General features: G+C 39.4%; 1 protein-coding gene across 6 annotated transcripts in view; it reads left to right on the top strand.

Annotated features, from left to right (window-relative positions):
• The first annotated feature begins 975 nt into the window (after positions 1–975).
• The window catches only part of erc2 (ELKS/RAB6-interacting/CAST family member 2), a 52431-nt gene continuing 29042 nt past the window's right edge, over positions 976–24364 (top strand). For 3 of the 6 annotated variants that reach the window (XM_023324655.1, XM_023324659.1, XM_023324657.1), the window contains exons 1-6: positions 976–1125; positions 7711–8524; positions 15850–15873; positions 18859–19293; positions 19548–19622; positions 23923–24078. In XM_023324655.1, the coding sequence (XP_023180423.1) occupies positions 7853–8524; positions 15850–15873; positions 18859–19293; positions 19548–19622; positions 23923–24078 (1362 nt within the window). In that variant the 5' untranslated portion in view covers positions 976–1125; positions 7711–7852. The remainder of the gene's footprint in view (positions 1126–7710; positions 8525–15849; positions 15874–18858; positions 19294–19547; positions 19623–23922; positions 24079–24364) is intronic. The other 3 variants (XM_023324660.1, XM_023324656.1, XM_023324658.1) reach the window with 3 other exon arrangements.

Below are 24364 nucleotides of genomic sequence, written 5' to 3' on the forward strand. Positions count from 1 at the left end.
ACAATCCCATAATTCTGACATTTCAGGAAACTGGCTTTATGAAATCTACCATTGAAATAAAGTCACAAGAAGCTTCAGTTGCACTTTTCCAAACCATTAGAGTAAGCAGAATGAAAAGTAACACTGTGTACATCCCTACTGTACAACATGGTAGTGGCAGCATCATTCTTTGTGGATCCTTTTGTTCAACAGGAACAGAATCGGATGGGAAAATGGAGATAGTTCAATGCAGGGTAATCCTGGTAGAAAACATGTGTAAGGCTGCAAGAAACTTGAAAATGGGATGGACGTCCTGTGACATACTGACCAAACTACAACAGAACAATTCAGTTCAAAAATATATTGTTCCTGAAGGGAAAATAAATTACAGTTCATTCAAATCAAAACATAAACTCACATAGGAATCTTGGACAAATACGGAAAAATTTTCACAAATGTTTTCCATCAGCTCTGATTCAGTTTGAGAGTTTTTGCAAAGTACTGGCGACATTTTCCATATGTAGGCATCAATGTCAGAAGAGTTACAGCTGTAATTGCAGAGAAATGAGTTTCCACAAACCATAGAGTCAGAGGGCTTGTAAATAAATACACACCACACTTTTCAGAGTTTTGTCAGTAAAAAAACATCCATCCTTTTCCTTTCAGTTCAGTTATCCTCTAGATTGAGTTCATATATTACATAAAAAACAGATAAAGTGAAAAATTGGGAATAAAGTCCAAGGGGTATTAACACTCCTGCGGCGCATTGTAATTAAATAAAACAGGTTTTGAAGCCGAATAATTCGGGTCACCTGTATGAGTTGATCCTAGACTAGGAAACATCTGTGAAAGATGAGCAGCCTAACTCTGAATATTATCATCGGCAGCACCTACGTGAAGCCGAGTTGCAGGCCGCTCTCCCGTGCTCTTTCTCTCTCCTCCCCCTGCATGTGATCCGCCCATCCCTTCCTGCCAGCTGCCACTTGCCGTATCGCAGTGATGCTGCTCGCGGCCGTGTGGAGGTGGAGAGAGAGGCTGCCCGCTGCCCAATGACAGCGCAGGATGCTGAGAGAGGCTGTTCGGCTTGAATGGAGGCGACAAGATGCCGTCCAGAGCGACCAAGGAGACCAATTGACAACTGAAAAGGTATGCCTGTATCTGTTGATATTTTACCACTAAAAACTAATATGTACTATTTTAATGTTAGAAAGAATGACGCCTGAAATACGTAACGTGTTCGCTCGCGTTTTTTTGTGCGCGTTTTTATGAGCGACACACCGGGCTAAAAAAAAAAAGAAAAAAAAAAAAAGAGAAAAGGCTGTGTCCATTTAACCAAATCGTTCCTACTCGCTTAATTAAACGAGACAATATAAGCCAGCCGGTTCCTGGAGATTAATATTACGTTATAGTCGCGAAAAGGCGATGACAGAGCGCCGTTGTTCCTAAAAATAAAGATTTCCCCCACAGACAGGTTAGAGTGTTATATTTCAGGCGAGCATGTAGGCCCGGTGTGCTGTCAATTGCTCGGTCGTGCCCTGCTAGTCTCCATTAATTCCACCTTCAGATCAAAGCTGGCAACATATTTTAATTTATAGGAGCTATTTCTGAGCAGCAAAGTCTGCTAACGCTGGCATTTGGTGACGTGAGTGCACGGGCCAATTTGGAGGCATTAACATCTCATCCAGTCCACCAAGCGTTTGAGTCTGGAGGAGGCATGGAGGCGTCAGGCTCTGTAGTAGAATGCCTGATGAGGAGGCTGGATGTGTTGCATCTGCTCTTTCATTGAAATATCAACAAGATTCCCCTACATGCTATATATTCCCCAATGCCATATAACTCCACACATGGCGTTATTTGTATGATGGCTTTTTAAATGTCATGACTGCCTCATTGAACAACCGGCTTCTTTCTCCAAAGGCAGTGCCTGTGGAAAAATCTTTGTTTCAGGACATCTGTATCCTCTCTGCTGTTTCTGCACCACTGCACAGCCAGATTCATTTCCACGTTGCCTTCACTCTGGCATTTGCTGATCACATGTACATGTATGTACTGCAGATCTCCCACCTCCAATACAGAAAGTGGGGTGCAAAAAAAAAAAAAAAAGAACATTGTGATCCAGGTCAAAAAACTAGTCACGCTCAAAACTGTGCTTTCAAAGATTCATAAAACTGAAGAAATGAGTCAACAAATGGGTGATATGGCCCATTACTCTGGGCGGCAGAGTCTTGTGGGTGCAGCATGCAAGGTTACAAGACAATATAGCTCATTGCCCTGGTTGCCGCAGTCTTGTGTGTACTTCATAGCAATTTACAGGACAATTTAAATCACTATGCAGGGCAGCACTGTCTTGTGGGTTTGTTAGAAAGTTTTAAAGTCAATGTGGCCCCTAACCCAGGGTAGCACTTTTGGGCATCCCATACAAGTTTGACAGAGGCCTTGTTTCAGAATTGGCTGTGTTTTTAATATGTTCAATTGCAATAGCTGATATATTTTCACATTTTCAGAGCCGTGTTAATAGAGTCATCGAATATTTGTTGTTTTATCAGCAAGTGGATGCCTAAACCAAATCATTCAATCCCCAACTTATTTCACTGGTGTTTTGACAAGCATTTATAGATTTGGTAACCAGCCATTTTATAGCTCTGCATTTTATATTATTATATTGATAGATTTTGAAAATGATAAATTGCTTTAGACAAATATTTGACAAATAGGTTTACAGCAAATTCAGCCACAATGTCTAGTTACTGCTTGCAAAGATAATTAAATTTCCTTGTGCAGATCTATTGCTTGGAATAAAGTAGAAAAACAACAGAATGAAATGCTGAGAAGTCAAAGTAAAACACAATATTGCTACCTATTTCAAATCAAAGCTGTAAATTAGAGAATTAAAACATTATTTTACAATAGATGCCTGCTCCTCTGCTCTGTTAGCAGTAACAACCACATTGGCTGATTATTTATATAAAAATCCCCTTACTCTTAAGTGGGAAATTGATAGGAGTGTGTAACACTGTGAACCATTGAAAAAACCCTCAATATTCTAATCGCTAAAGTTGAAAAGGGATCATAAAAGGAAGTCTATCTTCATCTTGGCTTTGTAAAGTGAGGCTTTGGTTGCTATAGAGGTTATCATCATGAAGTTGTTTTATGAAAAGAACCAAAAGTAAACCACTTGTGGACTACAGCACTCTCCACATCAATTGAAGTGACAATATGTAAAAAGCCTTGAAATAGTTTAGTCTATTGCAGAAACAAATTCTCATTCATTTTATGAAACCCCCCCCCCAAAAAAATAACAAAACAAAAAAAAAATCATAAGTTTTAATTTGAATTCATTCATTCAGTGGGGAAGAAATCCTGCATAAGAAATAATATTTTCTCACAAAAGCATCACTCATAGCAATTCCTATTAAACAAATGTAACTGAAGCATTTTGTTTAATATATTTTTTTTAGGTAGATCAGGGGCGTCAAACTCACTTTCATTTTGGGCCGTATCAAAAATCGGAATGTTCTTAAAGGCTGGTTGTGCCAGAATATATTGATAAAACCAATGAAACTGTGAAAATATCAATAAATAGCTGTTCCTCTGGGATTTTGTGATCATTTTAGGGTTTTTTTACAATCAAAATGACAGATTTGTGGTGAACATTTAGAAATGTCTGTAAGGAATTTTTACAATATTTGTGGTAATGTATGATATTAAATGATACTCTTTATCACCTGCCATATTAGTTACGGATTCAATGTTTTTGACCAATTTTAAGAAAATTTGCAGTAAAATCGGAAAAAGTATGGAAATTTGTTGATTTTGTGTGAATTTTGCAGATTTGTGAAAAACTGGAAGGACTTATTGATGTAATTTAGAGTCTAGAGGGCCACATAAAAAGCTGCGGCGGGCCACATTTTGCCCCCGGGCCTTGAGTTTGACGCCTGTGAGGTAGATCATAATTTTGTATGCATTTTCATATGTAATAGTAGGTGGAAATAAGCAGATTTGACATGGAGGCACATTTCTGTTCCACACTCCTTCATGGGGAATACAGAAAAATATTGCATTTAAAGTTAGGCAGATTTTTGTTAAGTCTCATAAATCAAAAGGTATCAGAAATTTAGTTGAAAGGAAGTTTATCTGGTTGCAAAACACAGTGAGGAGGATGATAAATAAAATTTAAAAAAGGAAAGAGGAACAAATAATTAATTACGGTAATTAAAATCTAATCTTAGTTCAAGCAGCTGTTATAAACATAACTTAATTATAACATTAAAGCAAAAAAAAAAAAGTGGAGTAAATGAAAGGATTTTAAATCAACACAAAGTTAGAGTACATGTGCAATTAAACTTCTGACACAATTCAACTGAAATAAGGTTGAATTAGGACTAAATATTTAATTTGTTAAAGTCAGTTATAGGCCAGGCCCTGAAGATAAGTCTTTTGTTTACTTCACAAAACCCACGATTTTCATACTGCAACATTTTTCTAGATTTCTTGTGGAAATATAAATATAAGTATAATAAACCCTTTAAATTAATTTACTTTAAGGAATTTTCAAATTAGTGTCAATAAATGTGGAGGTTGCTGCATGTTTCAGGCAAACTGACAGCAGTGTAAAATTAATATCAATAGGAGAAAGATATGCAGTGGAGTATAAGTCAAAGTGTCGTCATCACATCCCAGATTATTAGCTCAGGAGCCCTGCTCTGCTCACATAATTTCCCCATATAGTTACAGTTTTCCTGGAAATCCTGTTCCACTTATGTAACTAATAGCCAAGACAGCATTAAAAATGTTGGATATATTGCACAGTCTGGAATTGACATTGTTTGTGATAAGGAAAGGAACGGTTGAAAGGCAAAAAGAAAAAGAAAAAAAACAACAATGGCAGAGTGACTCCCTTAATCAATGCCCCATCAGTGGTGAGGTACACAAAAGCTGACAAACACTGACTCAAAGATGCGTCACAGGAGATGCAGCCCAACACATGAACTGATTTATCTACACTACCGGTGGATCAAAGAAGCAAACACGTGTTCATCTTCCTCAGAAGTGTGCAGCAAGCTGGCTGGAACTTATGCTGGATGCCGTTTTGTCTGAACCCCTGCTATATCCTGCTTTTCCCACTGATATATTTACCCACCAGACCTCACTGATCTGATCTGGCTGCATTTTTGAACTCTGGTCTACTGTTTGCGATATATATTTTAAAGGAGAACAAAAAGAAATGTTCTGCAAATTCTTTGTAAATTCTAGTAATTATGAATCTAACAGGAAGGGAATATTATCCCCTTGCATCAAAGCAAATGTTGCCAGCCTTTATATGATAAAAAAAATAAAAAAATAAACGCATTGGAGAATATTTTTTGTATTAAAATACCAATAGTTCTTAATTTTGATGCACTTAGTGGAGAAATGATCAGATTTTTCACAAACTGATCACAGACGAGTACAGATCAAGGTAAATTCCAGTCTGTGGGCCTTTTCTGATGCATCTCTGATGCAAATTTTCTCAACATAAAAATCAGAAAATTTTCTCATTGCAAATTAAAATTTGTTGTTCAACTGACTTATATTTAGCATTTCTACGTCTACGCTCGCATAACTTTATCTTACAGATGGGAATGACTTTATGAATTTCATGTAAAGCACCTGTCATGGGAAATTTTAGTGACTTTTGTTTATCGGAGGAACCTGTTGACACATGGATTCCTCTTTTTATGAATAATCTCTTCATCTGTCCTTTAAATTAAAGATATACAGGAATTACTTAAAAAGCAGAAAAAAAACAAACCTTCCCCTCACCACTATTGCTGTATTCAGCCACAGTTTCTTTGATTGATATTTTGAAGATTTCTTCCACCTTCATGTGATGACGACAGGTGATTTGTCTGAGCTAGCCCAGACAGAAACACCATGGCAACCGAATCTGAGAAGTGTCACCAGGAGGAGAGAAAGATGAAAAAGTCTACACGTGTATGATTAACCACCTTTTTCAACCGCTTAGACATATCGGTATCTTTCATTCTTTGACAGCTGGGGAAATTAAAAACCCTGGTTAGTGTCTTTGTCTTGACATTTGTGTTTAATAGCATTCAGTTTTTACCCTAAAAATATCGACCACAGTAAAATAATGATGCCTTCAGATTAAATAAATCGCAGCCCGTGATGAATCTAGAAATGTATTAAAGCCAAAGGACAGCATTAAATAGCCCAGCTATTATTACATGATTAAAAATTAAGTCTCCTGTATCATATTATTTTTCTTGTTACCCAGGAGGAAGAGCTTTATTTTAAAACTTGTACATTTTTGCCATTTTATTAATCTTTTGAACATAACAAGATGAATAGGCCTTTATCATTAAAAGAATGTCTGCGTGACATATGTGGTGGTTTCTGATATTTTTCTTTCTAGTATAAGTCTCAGATAAAAGACATGTTGGGTCCAGTTCTTACAGTCATACTGTGACGAGCTGCACTCTGTCAGTAAATATTTATCAGTTAGCTTATGAGGCAAGACAGTGCTGCAGAAATGTTGCTTTATTTCTTGTCCAGTATGTCTTTATTTGTCAGAATTATTGGTCTTTCTTCCCTACTTTTCTTTCTTGTATTTCTATGTGCAGACACACACACAGAGCACCAGCACCTCTGGGGACTATTTAAAGGCTTAAAATAAATGTGTTTATTACAGTGGCATAATCTCATACTGAAACTTTAGTTTGAGCACATTCTCTCAGTGGGGGAAATACACTATTTTATTTTTACTATTCATTTTAGACTTCATCATCCTTGCTTCCATTCTGACTGTGCATGATAGCAATAAGATTTAATCACACTGTTAAAGTTTTATATTATTGCCTGGATTATACATGCAATACATTTTTAGACAAGAATTTGTTTCTTTGTAGCCATTTCCTTAAAGATCAACAACAATCTGCCTTTCTTTAATTGCATGTTCGATTATCTTTGCAATTTTGAGGGTTGGCTAATAGGAACTGTGTCATATTTATAACCAAGGGAAAAAATTAAGTTATGAGTGACTTATTAAAAAGTTTCCACTCATCTCCCAGTTTTTTAGATTATGCTACTGCAACAAAAGCTGATTTGTTTTAAAGCTTTCTCCACGTCTTTACCGGGGGTGCTAATAAATTTGCTTGATCATTTATATGATAGCTAATTAACAAAGTGCCTTAAGAAACAACACTTCTCAGGAGATGATGATGAGCTTGATATCACACACTAAACTTCTAATTGGATCTGTAATGTACGGCATGGTTGTACTAAATCTGTGCTTGAAAACAAAGATAATTAATAATCAGATGGATTCTAAGTGATTAAAAATGTACTGATGTTTTGTAGAACATGTTCCTCAACATCTAAAATGCTCTCTATGGTTATGTTTGTTTACTCTGATGAAATGATGCCTATCATGATTCAAGTCAGAGAAATGTGAGACTGTAAGGTTATATTTTAATCAGTACTGAGATCTACTATAGATAAATGTTAGCCTGTGAGACATCTGGGATGATGTTGTGAAATTCCTGCAGGCCATTTGAAAATAGAGCCTCGTAAATTGGGACAGCTTGTCGCCTACGCTGACTAATACAAATCTTAGAGCTAATATAAAATTTCCTTTTCCGTCTAGAGCTTAGATTTTTGACTGGAATGTACTGTTTTGTTTTTTTTTTCTGAAATGCTATATGTCTGACAAATGCTTCTCCCCTGTTTCCTCAGATCTGACATTGATGTGACCTAACCCACCCATTCAGACATGAAATAAGTCATCCATGTTTGGTTGAAAAAAGTCAGAGCAGTCTCATTTGAGCACGCCCCTGTTAAAGGACCCTCTGGTGGCTACTCCTCTGAATCACGGGACATGTACGGCAGTGCCAGAGCTGTAGGTCATGTAGAGAGCAGCCCTGTACGGTCCCCGCGCCTTCCGAGGTCCCCCAGACTGGGCCATCGAAGGGCACACAGTGGGAGCGGGGGTAGTGCAGGGGGCAAGACCCTCTCCATGGAGAACATCCAATCACTCAACGCTGCCTATGCTACTTCAGGGCCCATGTACCTGAGTGACCACGAGGGCGTGGGCTCCACTGCCACCTACCCAAAGGGAACCATGACTCTGGGTCGCGCCACCAGCCGGGCCATGTACGGGGGTCGCGTCACAGCCATGGGCAGCAGCCCCAATATTGCTTCAGTGGGGCTGCCTCATGCTGACCTTCTGTCTTACAGTGACCTGGGCTCCCTCTCCATGCTGCACGCCCACCACCACCAGGGGGTGCCCTCGGCTCTGCTCAGGCAGGCCGTGCGGGGCAGTGGTGGCGAGCTGCTGGAGATGCAGGCCCAGCTCAGGGAGATGCAGAGGGAGAATGAGATTCTGCGGCGAGAGCTTGACCTGAAGGAGAGTAAGTTGGGATCTTCCACCAACAGCATCAAGAGCTTCTGGAGCCCAGAGCTGAAGAAGGAGAGGATCATGAGGAAAGAGGAGGCGGCTCGAACGTCCATTCTGAAAGAGCAGATGAGAGTCACTCATGAGGAGAATCAGGTGAGACCACTCCTCTCTGAGCTGTCATAATCCACTTATTGCTGCAGTGAATTTCACTCGCTGCCTATTTGTCTGCCCATTTTGCTCTGCTTTGATCTCTGCTTTCACCATGCTGTCTTTTGCAAATAATCATAGCCATCCTCTCTTATATATACTGTAGAAAATTAAAGCAGTCAATTCTGTTTTTTACAGATTTGTAAAACCTTTCTGGAAAGATGTTCTTTTATTGACATAAATATCTCTTCATCCAGTGAAAAATCTATAAGACCACAGAAAATGCAGGCACTTCAACTGAAAAGGAGTAGAGCAGAAATCCGAAAGTTCAGTTATTTGTGGCTCAGTGAAAAGTATGATGACACTGCCGACAGGTGTATTGAATGCAGTCTGGTCCCGATATCGCTTAATTTTGGTTTGTTTTCACAGGTTCAGCAGATTGGCCCCAGGGGAAGAGATGTCAAAAGGTTTTTTTTCTGCTTACCTCAGTGTGGGGGTGTAGTCATGGCCCAGTTAAATCACTTACTGACAGGAGCAGGCACAGGGCCCAGAGACAAATGTCAAGGACACTTAAACACTCCCCGTCTGTCTTCCTTTGCCTTCTCTTCATATGCTGTGACCTGCATCATCTCACAGTGTTTACTTTGGTTCATATAGTTGTTTCTACAAAAGATTGATCATCTTTCTGTATATTTTAAGTGATTATCTTGGCATAAAAAATAGCTGGATCACTTTCTTTAATGTCAGACTTCACCTGCAGGATTATTAATAGTTGGCTAGCAGTTGGATAGCATAGCCACTGGGTTAGTGGGTTCTGTCAGCTGCAAGTGGAAATGTATGACACTCTGATATTGTGTAAATTGTGAATACAGATTGAGATTTTCAGTATAAATGTATTTTCAGAAAGAAAAGGCTGAGTTCATGATGCAGCATTGTAAGCAATGCTTTGAGCAGTTTAGAGGCTGAGTTTGGCTCGCTCTTTGTGCAGGGCTTTGTTTCTGCTCCAGCTCTGTTTTCGTACACTGAAGAGACACGATTAGTCATTACTCTACCCTGAAGGGTCCTTGTGTAATACCATCAGTGGGTTTTTCCACACAGGACTTGTTGATCTTCTTATAAAAGATGGGGTTTTGTCTCTGCACATTGCTAAAGTATTCATACCCTTTGAACATTTCAATATTTCATTAACCTAATAGTATTTTTGTACCTTTTGTGGATTTTGAGGATATTTTATGTGATGCAACAACACAAAGCTATGGATAATTGTGAAGTGGAAGAAAAATAATTCAACGTCTTATATAGATGAATATACAAAATGTGTGATGTGCATTTTTAATCAATATAATCTCAGTATCAGTCCACCCATATCTATATATAAAAATGCAGTAAAATTGTTGAATTTTAAACGTATGGAGATTTTTTTTCTTTATATAATTCTTCCTCCTCATTCCAAATTTGTGCTGCTTTGTGTTAGTCTTGAAAAAGTGTTTCAAAGGTATGAATACTTTTGCAAGGCACTTTAGTCCAGTCAATTATGCAAGACCAGAAGTTTTACATTACTATGATTTGCAAAAATCTGAGTCTGTGTTAAAGCTGAATCAGCTGTGTCACCGACAGAAGCAATGCAACTCAACTTTTCACATTTCTTTATAAAGCATTGTTAAATCCTCATTGTGATATTTTTAGTTGGAACTCATAGAGTTTAGGAGCTGAATGTGTCCTGCAGATTACGAAAGCTGTTCACTGACGGGTTTCCATGGCATCATCCTTGAATCAAAGAGAGGACTCAGTGTTGCTCTCCCCTTATGTCAAGTGATATTTATATTCCTCCTGATAGGATTCATTAATGTAGTGTGGCAGCTAATAAAAGGCAGATGTGCCTTGTTTCTATAATTGGTCTATTCTAACTTGATTTCTGAGCTCCGAAGCGTGCTTACATAAGTGTATATTTACGGTGGGATGGTTTGGTCACACCCACTGGGCTTACTGAGAGGCTGACTGAGGAGCAAATTGCCTCATTAATAATGGAGAAATTTCAAGCCAGTCATTGCATCTGTCTTCTAGAACCACTTTTTACAATTGCATCAGGTGCCTTAGGCCCCAGTTAGTTTCAGCAAATACCATGCATCATTTATCATGAGATAATCAGAATCAGGGTGTATGGGCTTCTGTTTGCAAAATCTCCTGAAATAACATTCACTTTCTGAAGCATGGACGTTTTTTTCTGTTTAAATACCACCCACAGCCTGCAGAGCCTCAATCAGAAACAGTGAAGGTAATGACTAGCAGTGATGATTAGCGTGAGACCGTTTTGTGTGGTAGATTTTCATTGTGAAGAGCAACTGGTTTTGTTTTCATTGAATTGAGCAGAATTTTTGTTGTCATGCCGAAGCTGCATGAGAGCTGCTGGAGGCGAGTGTGTGAGCTAGAGCATACCATATCTGACTGAGTCATGACCACTGCTGCTCAGCTGCCCAGTCAGCCCTGATCAACGGTTCTCACAAAAATAGATCCCGCTTTGCGCCTTCTGCACATGCATGCAAGACTTAAAGTAAATCATTCTGTATCCACCCAAATTCTAGATTTATAGACATAACGTAACATCATCAACACGAATAAGCATTTACGCTTGTGTCCATTTGAGTGTTATATAATACATGGTGTGTGACGAGTGAAAATTTAATTAGAGGTAATTCCCCTGGTGTAGCCCTGTAATCAAACAGAGCAGTGCACCGCTCATGTGTGAGAGGTGAACTCACAATTATTTGTTTACATGCATGTTTTACAATTCAACTGTGCCAACCAGGTACTGCATATCAGTGCAGGAAGTTGACTTAACTTCTAAGCTACAGCAGTCACATGATGACGCTTTGTCATGTAACAACTCTAAGCTTTTGGTGTCTCTTACAGCCTAGAACAAAAATAGTTCACATTTGTAATGTAACAGTTGAAACCTTCATGTACTTTATTGAGATTGTATGCAATAGATAAAAACTAAATTGTGAATAATGGTGAAGCGGAAGAAAAACAATATATGGTGTCTTGCTACTAATAACCTGAAAAGAGTCTTGCATTTGTTTTCATTTATTTCTTACTGTTTTATCCCCAAATAATATCATTTGCATCTAGTGAACATGGAAGAAAAAACAAACAAACAAAAAATGAATATGGCACAGGTATAATTCTTCCAAAACATGGCAGTTCATATTTCCTGACAAGTAGGCAAGAGGGTCATTAATCAGACAAACGGTAAGAGGCCCATGGTAATTCAGGACAAACTGAAGAGATTAAGGTTGTGAATCTGTTGACAGGACAACTGTTAGTCAAGCACTTCAAATATCTGGCTGCCAAGAGTACCAAACCTGTTGAGTTGATGATCTCGCCCCAAAAAAGCCCCCGTGCAGGTTGCCACAATCAAAGACGGGGACGCATCTACACATGTGTTGGGGAAACAACAGAGATGGTTAAGATCATGCAAAGGAAACCTGGCCACTAGAAAAAACCTGAAGTCATAGTTTATCTGTACCCACAACTTAAGGAAATAAAAGTAGCACTATTGATATGTTTTGTGCCACCAGCACTCACAGTGGTTACCTGTGGTCATGCAGAACCTAGTTTCATCAGCCAGTGTCTACATGTTGCCACTTGAGCAGCCGCCTATAATGGGACTGTGGACCCAGAGTTTTGGAGATGCCATTAGTCGAGACACTGTATGGGAGGACACAGGGAGTTGTATCAGGATCAATACTTGTGTAGAATCACAGAGTTCTTTATTGATTGTTTCACATTATGACAGTCTTCTCTTGGTGTGGTCTTTCATGACAAGCAGAACCCTAGCAAAGTGTGTGGGTGGTATCGAATACAAACTGGTTCCAGTATGTGACTGCCAAGCGGTTGCATGAACCATCTGGCCTCATGCTAACCTACAAAGTAACCTCTATCAAGTGCTGCTAAAGCTGCTTAATTACACAATAAACAGCTTCCTCAAGTTCAAGCATTTTAATAAGATTTGTTTAAGACAAAAAATATAAAAGACGTCTTTAAAGATGGTTTATTTCTGTGCACAGTGTGGCATTTTTTTTAACGTCTCAGACTGTCAGATTTCTGCAGGCACCCCTCTTGTAACTTTGTGCTAACTGAGGGGAGGTGATGAAATGCAGCATTTGCTTGTGTGGTGTGGGTGTAATTGTGTATTGTCAGCTATCACGACACACTACACAGAGATTAGGAACGGTGTGAACAGTAGGCTGCTGCAGCTCAAGAGCTTTAGAGTTGCTCATTTACTCTGACAAAAACACAACCTCCCATGTATATAGAGCATTACATGCAGAGCAGCTGGTTCCTGTGTCACCAGATGGTTCATTCTGGAGCAGGGGTCATCTTCTAATTGCTTAAGGGGCCAAAATAATATTTTAAGGCACACAGTGTGGGAGCCAGCCTTTTATTAGGCATGTTTGTATCAATGGCCTGTTTGTGGGAAACATTTAAATTATGGATGAAGTAAGTAGATGGGATGTTCTGTGACATCTAACAGTTTATATTTGTTAAAGAAAATTACACTTTTTCTTTAATTTTAGTGAATATCGTTTATCTGTGAATAAAAGCAGAAATGGCTAAAATTATGATGAATGCAAAATAAGATAAGAAAAGAATTTAAAAAAAAACCTGATGAGATTTTGAAATTAGGCAGCATTAATGCCATGAAATGCTGCTCACCGTATAGTGCAATCCAAAAGTTAATTCCTCTCAAGCTTTTGTCACATTTTTTCACATTATATTCCAGTTTTTCACAAACTGGAATATAATTTACTGAATTGAGTAAGTTATTGTGGTAAACCAACAAGAAAGAAGCACATCAGTATTAATTAGAAAGATAGTAAGACATGGTTTATTTTCTTTTGCAACTACGAATACAAAGATTGTGCTGCATATTTATTTTCAGCCTCCCTGAATCAATACTTTGTAGAAAGATGTCTCATTGCATTACATCTGCAAGTCTTTGAGGATATCTTTACCAGCTTTTTATTTGCTAAATAGTTCAAACTTAGAATGGAGAGTGCCCATGAGCATCAATTATCAAGTCTTGTCACATATTCTAATTTCATTTAGGTATGGGCTTTGACTAGATCATTCTAATGGATTATTTTTGATGCTTTGATCTAAAATAATCCACTGTCTTTCTGGCTGTACAGTGGACCTCTGGCTTTGGTGCTTCAGTATTCGCACTTTTACCTATTTTCACTGTTGTTGTTTTCTTTTATTTACTTTCTTTTAGCCCCATCTATCTTGTCATAAACACTGTAAAGGCACCTATTAATTAAAGCACCCCACAGTATTATGCAACCACCACCATGTTACACTGTAAAGATGGTATGAGAAACACCAAAGCCACCAAAACTGGTGTCAAATGCTGCCCTGGTGCTCAATTTATAATTTCAATATTTCAGTGCCCATTCATTCTTTTGTTTTTAACTTAGTTTTATTTTCCCTCTTCAATCTTCAGTGGCAATTGACTTGGGGGAACTCAGAAGCTCAACACTGGCAAAGGTAAAACTGCCCCCTACAAGTCAGACAGAGTAACCCCTCTGCTAAATTACCACAACGCTTTGTTAAGGCATTTATATGGCAGAAGCCAGAACCTAAGTCAGTGTGTGATGTTGTCCTCAAAAGGATTCTCTGTTTCTGCACCACAAGATTTATGACAGCCAGTTACCCCCGGCTGGCCCAGGTGTCAGTACGATAAGGAGGCACAGCAGCTCAGCGTCTCTGTTTAGTGCTGGGAAACTCTCTGGGATCTCACCGTCAAGGTGTTCACTAACAGAAAGAAAAACCCTCGTGACCACAGCACCAGTATAACCTGAGTCTTGACAAGTTCACCCAAACAGCTACACCTCAGCTGTGGCTGACGTGGAGAAACTGGACGGAAGGCTGTATAGCGATTTTAAGTGACAGTTCAATTATGCAGATGCAGTCACTGGATTGTTTTCTGCATTTTGGTTTCCAAGGCAGGAGTTTATTGATTGGTGAGGAGGAACGATCAGAAATGAGAAGGATAGATCTGAAAAAAGAAGAAAAGATTTGGGGTTTCTTCTCAGTGTGGGCACACTTTACTCCAAATCTAACTACAGTAGCATCATTTGTTTGCCGTAAAAAAAAACGTATATTCTTGTATTTTTATGCACCTGCAAAATATTTTCTGTAAATTTTGGAATTATGTATATATATATATATACACTGCTCAAAAAAATAAAGGGAACACTTAAACAGGTGTTTCACACTTAAAGTGTTCCCTTTATTTTTTTGTATATGGTTTTTTTTACTTTAAGGTTTTTGTCCAGGAATCCTTCCTTTCCACTCTCATGTATTACTCTAAGATGAGAGTAAGAGCAGAATATGCTCAATGTTAAAATTATACTTTAGCATCTTCATACTGCATTATTTCTGTTGCTCTACCAAAGGCCAATGACTCAGAGAAAGGGTGTTTGACTGAAACAACCTGTCATGGCAGCAGTCAGCAGAAAATTCAGCAGCTTTTACTGGAAATGCAAACACTGTCCCCTGGTGGTTAAACAAACACTTGGGAAATGTAAAAATGATAATCTTGTGTCTTTAGGTCAGAATTTTACTAGTCTTTATTTTTCTCCTGCTAATTTTCCTGTTGGTTGTATACTTATAGGACCCTGTAGGACTTATAGGACCCTTTTGCATACCGTAAATCTGTAGAGCAAATGTGAATAAACCATGTTAATTTTCTATTAATGTATTTGCTAGATTTTAGAATCGTACAGCAAAAAAAAAAAGAAGTTCTCAGTTGTTCCTTTTACTTTTAACTTGACTATTAATGCTTCTCATTACAAATTTTATCATTAGTAAATATATTTTAACAGTTTATTGGAAAAAATGCTAAACCCACTTCAACCCATTTTTAAAATGTCTTTCCAGAAAGGTAATCCAGTCTGAGTAAAATTTGGTTTGTAAATGAAAAATCTATTTTCTGGCAGATATTTTTACTTGTTATAAAGAAAAAAAAATTATATGTTCAGCTCTATTAAAACTATGCACATCCTTTAATCTGGCTTTCTTGAAACTAATTGGGCTAATAGTTTAAAAAAGCATAATATTCTGTCCTTTTTCTTATAACAAGATAAAATGTTTGCTATCAAAACGTTTTGTTGTAAATTTGCTTTACTGACTGCAAGAGTGATAAACCAGCAGCTCTCACTTAAGACTTTTCTGCTTTATGTTGATCATCCGTTTCTATTGCATCAAGCTCTGACGCTCTGTTTTCACCACACATCTGTTTTTCTGTTCATTCTGTTCATGCTCTGCAGCTGCTGGATGCCAGGAGAACCAAGGTTTGTCCCTATGTTTGCACCGTGTCGTGTGCACAACATAGAGTCACCTTTCGTGTGCCGTGTATTTTTTTCCAGATACCCGATAATCCCTTTTTCTCCTAACCCTTTAACCTCCGTGAAGAACTGAATGATGTCCCCTCATTCCCTCAGTTCTGCTGTCCTTCTTGCCCCTTGAATCCTGATGTTTCAACACAAAGACCTGGAAAACAGAAAGTCATGTTATTGCCCCATGCCACTCCAAGAATTCAAACCATGCATTTGTAAGGTGAATGATTTCAGGAGAAAAAGCTGTTTCTGTTCTCTAAGGACCATTTTCAGTACATGGATGGATGGATGGATCTTTGTTTCTCTACTTCTTTGTTGGAGGAAAGTTATACTTCTAGCAAAACTAAACCTGGTACAAATACATGGTACCAGGTTTACAAATATCATGGTACATGATATTTGTAAATGGTACAAATACATGGTACAAATATCCTTACAGACAATATTATACACATGGGTGAAAAATGTCATGAAAATGGTAACAACGTGAAGTGTCAAAGTTACAATGTCAATCCTATAACATTAGTTTGGTAGAGTACAAAATCCACATAAGAAAATAAATGTTGTAACAAAGTCACTGGTGACATTTTCCACCCATCAAAATAGGGCTGGACGACATGGCTGAAAATTGTATCATGATATATGTTTCACATCAGGTGATATTGATAATTATCAATTAGTTTTTTGTTTTAGATATCTGAAGTATTACCAAACTGGTGGTGTGACCTTTCCTCTTTTATCCACAATATTCCCTCGATTTGTTGTCCTCATTTGATCCTTTCACTCCACACCGTTGTTTATTTTTAAGCACGTATGAGGCATGGTGGCAAAACCTTAAACTGCTGCTAAGTTACTCAACAGGTAGTTGCTAGGTAACCAAAGAGTGAGTGAGTTGCTAGGTAACCGAATAGTGAGTGAATTAGTTGATGCCACCAACCTTGGTTAGCAGACCGTGAGAGGTTGAGCGACTAATCTCTTCCTCTACCTACATCCCCCAGAATGCCGTGTGGTTCTGGATTGGAGTTATTAGAAATTATTGAATATTCTATCCGAGATATTATCTATTGATATGAATCATGTGTCTACCACAATATATATTGTTATTGATTTATTGTCCAGCCCTATTTCCAAATAGAAAAAACAAATGAACATCTTCTGAATTAAGAATGTGTTTTGATTTTTCAGACAGTGGCTACAGGACAATATAAAACATATTCTTCAAATCTCACTCTTAGGGGAACTGGTGCTGAGTTTAATCTAGTTAATATATTAACCATTAATTACACCGTGTTCCAAATTATTATGAATTGGATTTGAGTGTCATAAAGCTAAAATGTGTTGTTGTGCTATTAAATTTATAGATGATATTGTGTGTCAGGGCTCTTTGAATCACTATATTGGGTTGATTAGTTTGTCTAATGAGCTAAATTAAAGGAAATCTACTTAAGAAGGATGTTCCACATTATTAATCAGGCCACAGGTTTCAAGCAATATGGGAAAGAGAAAGGATCTCTGCTGACGAAAATCATCAGATAGTGTAGTGCTTTATGACAAGGTATGAAAACATTAGATATTTAACAAAAACTGAAGCGTTATCGTACTGTGAAGAGATTTGTGGCTGATTCAGAACAAAGACGGGTTTGTACAGATAAAGGCATAACGAGGAAGGTTTCTGTTAGACAAATTCATCGGATTAAGAGAGCAGCTGTTAAAATGCCCTTACAAAGCAGCAAACAGTTATTTGAAGCTGCTGATGCCTCTGGAACCTCAAGCTGGAGGATCCTCCAGAGGTTTGCGGTGCATGAACTATTCGGCCACCCCTAACCAGAGCTCACAAGCAGAAGCTGCCGCAGTGGGCCCAGCCGTACATGAAGATTAATTCAGACTTGCTCACTGATGACTGCTGTGCAACCCTGGATGGTCCAGATGGACGCAGTAGTGGATTGGTGGTGGATGGCCACCACATCCCAACACGGCTGTGACGTCAGCAAGGAGATGGTGGAGTCATGCTTTGGGCCGAAATCATGGGGAGAGAATCATTGGTCGGCCCCTTCAGAGTCCCTGAAGGTGTGAAAATGACCTCAGCAAAGTATACGGACTTTCTGACTGATCACTTTCTTTCATAGTTCAAAAAGAAGAGCTGCACCTTCAGTAGCAAAATCACCTTCATGCATGACAATGCACCATCTCATGCTGCAAGGAATACCACTGTGTCATTGGCTGCTATCGGCATGAAAGGGGAGAAACTCATGGTGTGGTCACCATCCTCCTCTGACCTCAGCCCTATTGAGAACCTTTGGAGTTTCCTCAAACAGAAGATCTGAAGGTGAAATGCAGTTCATATCAAAACAGCAGCTCCAACTAAAATCATGACTGAAACTTAATGAATGAATTTTAGTCCTTCATTTGCTCTTATTATATTCATTTCTTTCTTTCTTTATTTTGTCACCTGTGTTTAGGTATTTTTGTGATCTTTAGTCCTGAAGAGACATTTTCACTAAAATTAACATTCAAGACATTTTCAAGATGTTGTAACTAATGGGAGTTTATATTTAGTTTTTAGTCCTTCCATATCCAGACTAGACAGACATGTCTAGCAGAATGTTTTGAACTGAGAACTGAGACCTGCTTTTAGAGGTTAGAATCACATCATTTCTGTCCCTTAGTGTCTAATGGTAAAGCAAGAAATTCTCCCCCTTCCTGGCATTCAAAGAAATGCTTAATTGTTGTGTCAAACAGTGCTAATTCTCTGGAATTAGTTTTTGAAGATGCTGTAATGTAAGTGCTGGTGTGTCATAGGTTAGACCTTCCCAGTATTATACATTTCGTCATTGATGTTAGTTTTGATTAAAACAAATGAAATTGGATTCTGTTTTATTCCTAAACACGTCGGGTCTTTGTGTGTGTGTACACGTCCATGTCTGTCCACGTCTCCTGCAGCATCTCCAAATGACAATCCAGGCTCTGCAGGATGAGCTACGCACACAGCGAGACCTCAACCACCTGCTTCAGCAGGAGAGCGGAAACCGATCTGGCTCGGAGCATTTCACCACCATCGAGCTGACAGAGGAGAACTTCCGCCGGCTGCAAGCCGAGCACGACAGGCAGGCCAAGGAGCTCTTCCTGCTTAGAAAAACCCTGGAGGAGATGGAGCTAAGAATAGAGACCCAGAAACAAACACTCGGTGCCAGGGACGAGTCCATTAAGAAGCTGCTGGAGATGCTGCAGAGTAAAGGGCTGCCTCCTGGGCCGGGCAGGGTGACCGAAGAGGAAGAGCAGGAAAGAGCCAGGCGCATTGCTGAGGCCGAGGCCCAACTCGGACACCTGGAAGTAATTCTGGATCAGAAGGAGAAGGAAAACATCCATCTGCGAGAGGTACAATGTAACAAACAGTATTTGAAATTTAGTATGTGTCTTTGTCACTAGATGGCAGTGCTCAGCATCATAAATTCAGTGCTCTCCTGTCTGCTCCTTGTGATACACTGATGATGTAATATGTACAAAAACTGTGGAGCACTTTTGTAAATGTGGCACCGTGAACAGAACAGACTCATATGGTTTGCATTGTATTTTTATTTATCCTTTGCTCTTGTGTAGAAAAAGTTAGAAATTATTTTTGTTTTCCAAAGGAACTGCACAGAAGAAATCAGCTTCATCAGGATCCAAGCAAAACCAAGGCCTTGCAGACCATCATAGAGATGAAAGTAAGAACTTGACTACACACAGCATCTCCGCATTTGTGTGAAAGCAAATCTTGTGTGTTCATATGCTCCCATTCTCAAGCCTTTCATTGCGTTTCCCACAGAGGCTGATGTATGTTCTGCTGAATCTATTGTTGTCACTGCAATTTGCTGCAGCTGAGTCAATCACCAGCCTGACATGACATCTCTCTCTCTCTCATTCTCACACATGGAACGGTGCTGTATCAGCTTTCAGGGCTTTTGTGCTAACTTGAACAAGAGTCAACATTTCATCTTGTTTGGTTTGTTGAAGAGGTTTGCGTCAAACTGAAACAAGAAAAGGTTTGTGACAGCCAATGTGATTCTTTTACAGTCAACTCCTCACATCGCTGACTGCAAAAACTGAGCAGACTTTGATTCTGCAAGAGCTCTGGAGGTTTATGTAAAATTTTCCATCAAGATTTTTTTGGAGGATGCATAGAGGTTCTTTAGTGCGTTTTCTGATCATGCATATCTGAAATTAAAGCTCAGGAATGAACAGTTTGGAAGTAATGTTGCTCTAGAAGGACTCGGTGAATCACTAGAATTAAAGAGCTTGCAAACCTAGTAATATCTGGTGAACTATTTCACTTTTTGTAAGCTTACAGTCAGAAAAAAGTATTTTATTGGGACAGATCAACACAAGGTAATTTGTGAAGTAAAGCAAGAAGGACAAATGATTTTCAAAAGTTTTTACTAATAACAGTCAACTACCAATTGCCTGCAGAAGTAGCCCACTTCATGAATGGAGTCCACCAAGTACAGCTGTTTTGTAATAGTAGAGGGTTTGTAAAGGACATTAAAGACCAAATATGATGATGAAGAACAAGAACTTTTGCCTATTTAGAAAAAATTACCAAATTGTGAAAATTGTAGTTGTTCTCTTAATGGGTATTGCCTTCACAAAACAGTGGCAAAACAAAGGTTATTGATGAAAGAAAGTATAAATTAGTTCAATTTAATGTCATGCTGCGTATGACCCTGAGCACACTTTAGACAGTGAAACCTTTCATGTTATGAAAGGTTTTCAAAGGCTACAAAAAGTTGACACAGGGACAAAGTTATAACCTGGTATCCTCTTGTTTTACACTTTGCTTTGTACAGAGGGTCTGGGCTCTTAGCTATTGAGAAATGATGATTGCTTCCTGGAAGTGCGAACTCTATTAAAGTTTAAAATTTTACCCAGTCCCTAACACTTGTCCGTGCTGTATTTAATGTGGCAGTCTGAAGCTATGAAGCTTACCAGAAATTAACTGCACTGTAAACATCCTCCACTTAAAAGAGAGAAGTGCTAAGCTGAACCAGGTGGCTGTTAATTCAGTGTTCGGAAGCATGACCAATGTGGACTGGATGTCCTCGTTCACTTCCTCTGCTGCCATTACCAAAACTACAGGCAGACTAAAATGGAGCAGAAAACCGACATGAATAATAACTTCTCCTTCAGTTCTCTTATTGGCCCAGTTGAAATTTTACCAGAGGAATCCAAGTGAAAGCTGCACAGTGGCACACTGTTGCCTTGCAGCAAGAAGGTTCTGGGTTCGATTCCTGGCCCGGGGTCTTTCTGCATGGAGTTTGCATGTTCTCCCTGTGCATGCGTGGGTTCTCTCCGGGCACTCTGGCTTCTGGTTTTTGGACTGTGGCTTCCTCCTGCAGTCCAAAAACATGACTGTCAGGTTAATTGGTCTCTCAAAATTCTCCCTATGTGTGAGTGTGCATAGTTGTTTGTCCTGTCTGTCTCTGTGTTGCCCTGCGACAGACTGGCGACCTGTCCAGGGTGACCCTGCCTCTCGCCCGATTAGCTGGAGATAGACACCAGCAGCCCTCCTGACCCCACTAGGGACAAGGGTGTACAGAAAATGGATAGATGGATGGATGAATCCAAGCCCAGAAAGCCCAGACTGTGAAGTGAAGTGAGTTTTGAATCAAGTGGAATAGCATAGGAAAGCAATGGCCATGCTAGCAGAGCTACAAGGGATGGTTTAGATTGTGATGAAAAAATAAGATTATCCAAGTGAAAGTTACATATTAAAATATCTTGTTCAAAAGCAGAGCAAAAACTGAACATGGACCATCTGCACTCGAGTTCAGACTCTCAGAGTGTCGTGTTTCTTTACCCAAGGACAGGACAAGCAACAAAAAAGCTATGAGACTGGCTGTGAGAGCTGGCAACAGGCTGTTGTGAGACCTGACTGCTCCTTATCTAGGAGCCATATTTGGCAGATGAGCTTCAAAGTGGCAAAGAGAAACCTATTCAAAAAATAAAGATACAACAAATATACGTTCAACACAGTCACAATGTGCTGAATACAAGATCCTGACCCTTATCAAAATGAGAACCTGATATGAAAATTCATGTTCACCAGTGCATTCCATCCAACCTGGCATAGCCTGAGTTATCAAACCAGAATGAGCAAATACTTCAGTCTGTAGATCTGCAAAGCTGGAAGAGTCATATTTCTCAAAAAATTTAGCCTTAATTGCAGCAAAAGACTGATGTGAAAATATTGACTCAGGAGAGCTAAATGCAGAAGTATGCCACACCTTTAGAATTTTATTTTTAAAAAAATTTGAAAATATAGATCACTTTCCTTTCGCTTTACAGTTATGTACCACATTGTTTCATTCAAATAAAATCTTATTAAAAAGAAATGGAACTTTTTGTTTGCAGCAAAACAAGATATGAAAAAGCTCAACACACTGTAGTAAAGCTTTTAAACTAATTATAGGAGTGAATCTAAACATGTTATTCAACATAGGAAAACATCAGAGTTTCAGGAGTCTACCCACAACAAATCTTATATTTAAGCTCATGTTCATACTATTTCTTTAATCTATTTTAGACTCCTAAACACAGATGGAGAAAAGGATGTAGCTAATAAAAAGGGCATTCAATATCACTGTGACAGTGGAGAATATCAGGAACATCCAGCTACTGAGCTGCTGTAGACACCCCCTGCCTCACTGCAGAGGCCTGACATCACTTCCTCAAAATAAATCATGACATCATCGCCGAGCTGACACAGCCCCTCTCGCTTGGCTGCACCGGCCCAGCCTCCCACAGCCTGGTCATGTGACTTCAGGGCGCTCTGTACCCTGTTGATTATCATACTGGGCGAGGGAAGTCCCGCCCCCTCCTCCTTCTCCTTTTGCTGTGGAGGAAGACCCTGCTTCTCTCCTCTCTCCTGTTCTCTGTTGATGCTGATGGAAGCGCAAATAATCCTACCTCCTTCCCTCCTTCCCCCTCATCTCCATCCCTCCCTCCCGCCTTCTCTTCTTCCTCACTCACCAGAGACGGTGCACCGTATATAGCCTGCCTGCTGCTGCCATGGAAACAGGTGTGGTTGTTTATGACAGTGAGAGGCCAGTATGCAGGGATATGGAGAGACAGAGGGATGTACAGATGCAGGGACAGATAACGAGCACAATTCACTGACCAGGTCCGTGGGATAAAATCACTCTTCTCTGAAGGTACGGCGCCTCATGTCTGTTGCAGAATTGTCACTTCATTGATGTTCTTCTTGTAAGGTGAGATGCAGCAGCTGGGCGAAGTGCATGCACACGAGCGGCGCTCTACGCATTGACATTAAACTCCCAATCATTCATTTCTCATTACAACTCATCACCCATGTTGTTCAGCAGGCTGTGGCTGACCCTGCTAATGGCTATAAGTTCACAAGTTCACAAAGAGGAAGGAAGGACGATATTAAAAAAGAGAGAGAGGCAGGAAGAAGCAAGGTTGCTCTATGCTCTGCTGGAGAGGGAGATGAACCATGGCTAATCTTAAAGACGTAGTATTATTTATTTAAAAAGCCGTGAAGCTAAAGCTGGTCTCTCAGTTGCAGTCCAGAGACTTGATTCTGCATTTATCTGCAAGCCTCCACAACTGAAGCTAGAGCTTGTTACTTTTTCCTTTTTATTTTTGTACGCCTCTCTCTGTTCCTGAAGGATCAGGTTGTGCTGGATGTGCACTCAATATTTCCCAATGGTGATTAATCCTTTGAGCCGCTGCAAAGAGCTGGGTAGAAAGCTTTTGATTTCCCCGACAGATACTGCAGTTGTTCTGAGCCAAACCAGAGAGCTTCTTCCATTCACTCTTTATCTCTCTGCATCTCCCCCTTTTACCTCTCTTCTGTCTCTCTGTCTGTCCAAATCGTTGCGGTTGCTTTCAGTCTTTACATTTATTCGTGGACTCTTGTCTGTAGTTCTGATTATTTTTGCAGTACTCGGCTAGTGGAAATGCTGGTCTTGGTTTTGAGGTGTGTCTCTTTCGCGTGTTTGTGTGCAGGATACCAAAATTGCCTCTCTGGAGCGCAACATTCGAGATCTGGAGGATGAGATCCAGATGCTGAAGGCGAACAGCTTACTAAACACAGAGGATCGAGAGGAGGAAATCAAACAGATGGAGGTCTACAAGAACCACTCCAAGTTTATGAAGACTAAGGTAGAGGCCATGTGCATGCGGGTTCAGAAACAGGATTGCTCTTTAATCTCAGTTTTTTTCAGCTGAGATGATGATCCTCATTTGCTCACAAACTTTGCTTATCTATTGTTGGAGGTTTGGAGAGGAACACAAACTCTTGACTTTTTATGATGGAAACTTTTGTACACATCATTTTGTTCTTTTTATTTGCACAATTTAAATCAATAACTGATCACAACAAATCCAAGAGGAAACAGACAAAAGGTGTGAAAACCCCTTAAAGAGCTGATTATGACTGTCACCTAAC

The sequence above is a fragment of the Xiphophorus maculatus genome, chromosome 20 (assembly GCF_002775205.1).
Source record: "Xiphophorus maculatus strain JP 163 A chromosome 20, X_maculatus-5.0-male, whole genome shotgun sequence".
Taxonomy (NCBI): Eukaryota; Metazoa; Chordata; class Actinopteri; order Cyprinodontiformes; family Poeciliidae; genus Xiphophorus; species Xiphophorus maculatus.